Source organism: Hordeum vulgare, chromosome 7H, assembly GCF_904849725.1.
Source record: "Hordeum vulgare subsp. vulgare chromosome 7H, MorexV3_pseudomolecules_assembly, whole genome shotgun sequence".
NCBI lineage: Eukaryota > Viridiplantae > Streptophyta > Magnoliopsida > Poales > Poaceae > Hordeum > Hordeum vulgare.
Window position 1 is genome coordinate 242,746,931 of NC_058524.1, and position 2,229 is coordinate 242,749,159.

The 2,229-nt window shown below is 52.8% G+C and overlaps 1 protein-coding gene across 1 annotated transcript; it reads left to right on the forward strand.

Moving 5' to 3' along the window:
- Positions 1–206: 206 nt before the first annotated feature.
- LOC123411532 (chlorophyll a-b binding protein of LHCII type 1-like) lies at positions 207–1,247 on the forward strand. The gene has a single exon (XM_045104497.1). The coding sequence runs from the start codon at positions 286–288 to the stop codon at positions 1,063–1,065; it is 780 nt and encodes a 259-aa protein (XP_044960432.1). The 5' UTR covers positions 207–285; the 3' UTR covers positions 1,066–1,247.
- The last annotated feature ends 982 nt before the right edge of the window (positions 1,248–2,229 follow it).

Here is a 2,229-nt window from a genome sequence, read left to right on the forward strand (position 1 = left end):
TCGATCGTCCTAGCAGCTTCATGTCGTCCTGGTGTCCGGCCCTGAGCGCGCCACAACGGCCACCCCATCCACCCTACTCCAACCCGCAAGCCAATCGCGCCGCGGCTCGTGATTTCCGAGATAAGGACGTGGCCCCCTCCCTCACTCCCTCCCTTTGGCCGTTTGGCGCGCGCGGGCCGGTATTTAACCTTCCTGCCTTGCCCCTCTCTTCCTCACGCAGCCACCCATCAGTCGCAGCAGCAGCCGCACATCAGCAGCTTGCTCTGTTCCATCCGGCAGCAAGCAATGGCGGCGACGACCATGGCGCTCTCCTCCCCCGCGATGAAGCTCGCCGGAGCCTCGTACGTCCTCGGCGGCGGCCGCATCACCATGCGCAAGACCGCGGCCAAGGCTGCCACCTCCAGCAGCCCGTGGTATGGCCCCGACCGCGTGCTCTACCTCGGCCCGCTCTCCGGCGAGCCCCCGAGCTACCTCAGCGGCGAGTTCCCGGGCGATTACGGCTGGGACACCGCGGGGCTCTCTGCTGACCCGGAGACCTTCGCCAAGAACCGTGAGCTGGAGGTGATCCATTGCCGCTGGGCCATGCTCGGCGCGCTCGGCTGCGTCTTCCCCGAGCTGCTCGCTCGCAACGGTGTCAAGTTCGGCGAGGCCGTCTGGTTCAAGGCCGGCTCCCAGATCTTCAGCGAGGGTGGCCTCGACTACCTCGGCAATCCTAGCTTGGTCCACGCGCAGAGCATCCTTGCCATCTGGGCTTGCCAGGTCGTGCTCATGGGCGCTGTCGAGGGGTACCGCGTTGCTGGTGGCCCACTCGGAGAGATCGTCGACCCACTATACCCCGGTGGCAGCTTCGACCCCCTTGGCCTTGCAGACGACCCCGAGGCGTTTGCCGAGCTCAAGGTGAAGGAGATCAAGAACGGTCGTCTTGCAATGTTTTCCATGTTTGGATACTTTGTGCAAGCCATCGTCACTGGTAAGGGCCCGCTCGAGAACCTCGCTGACCACCTCGCCGACCCCGTCAACAACAACGCGTGGGCCTTCGCCACCAACTTCGTGCCCGGCAAGTAAACACTTGAAAATCGAGTTCTCATGAGTATGTGTGTACTCTGGATGTATGACTAATATCGGATCGTTGATGTTGTACACTATCAAAGATGTTTACAATTGAGGGCCCATATGGAACATGAAATGTCTATATGAGAAATGCATGGTTTTCATTTTCCAAATGAATGAATATGTGTGGACATTAATTGTTCTTGTTTGCTAAACATCAAGTACCTAAAAAATATTATGCGCCAGGCACTTTCCGCTTCAGCTTCATAAGAGGCTGAAATGAAAGAGGAGGCGACGTGAGGGGTGCCGGACATGCAAGACTAAGCCGTGGACGGGTGCGATTCGGGAGGAGGAAGTCCGAAACTTTACGAGTACATGTTGGGGATGGGGGAAGGGGCGCGCCATCAGAGTTGCTCATTGGGGTGGGGCTCAAAGAGATTGCCGAGGGAGGTTGAGGCGGTGCATGACAGCACCCATTGGCCATGGGGGTTGAAAGCACGCCGTTAGGGCTAGGTTGGAGGGGCAGCTGCAAGAGGAAGCTAAGCAATATGCGATCTACTTCCTTCGTTTTTAAATATAAGTCTTTTAAGAGCTTTCATTAGAAAACTACAAACGAATGTATATAGACATATATTAGAATGTAGATTCACTTATTTTGCTCTACATGTAGTCTTCTAGGAAAAAAATTTAGAAAGACTTATTATATTTAAGAACGGAGGAAGTATTTTTTTTATCGTTGGATGAAGATCTAGTGTGGTTCTGAATGGTGACGGACTTAGATGAATTTTTCAGGTACCTGACGGCGCTCCCTTAATTGTATGTTCCGTTAGCTATCAGCTTTCCCACTTTAGCCACATAATTTGCCTCCCGTGGACAGTGTAGAGTCAAATAATTCAGTAGTTTGGGATGGTGACCCCCCCTAGTTTCATTGTCAGCGATGTAATGAACTATGTATTCTTGTTCATGATGAAATAAAGTGCGCCCTGAAGGCTTTCCCTCAAAAAAAAAAAAATCTTTCTCACTTTAGCTGTACTCCAGTTAGCCGATGAAGGTAAAAAAAAAAATCTAGTTATAATTTTTGTGCCAAGAGTGTGACAAACCACCATTTGCTCGTTAACTGCATTACTGGGTACAGCGGGAATTACTCCCAACTCCACATACGGTGCTTTGGGTTCGATT

Bases quoted from the DNA above. Each gene is read 5' to 3' on its own strand.
- LOC123411532 (XM_045104497.1), top strand. From the start codon at position 286: ATGGCGGCGACGACCATGGCGCTCTCCTCCCCCGCGATGAAGCTCGCC.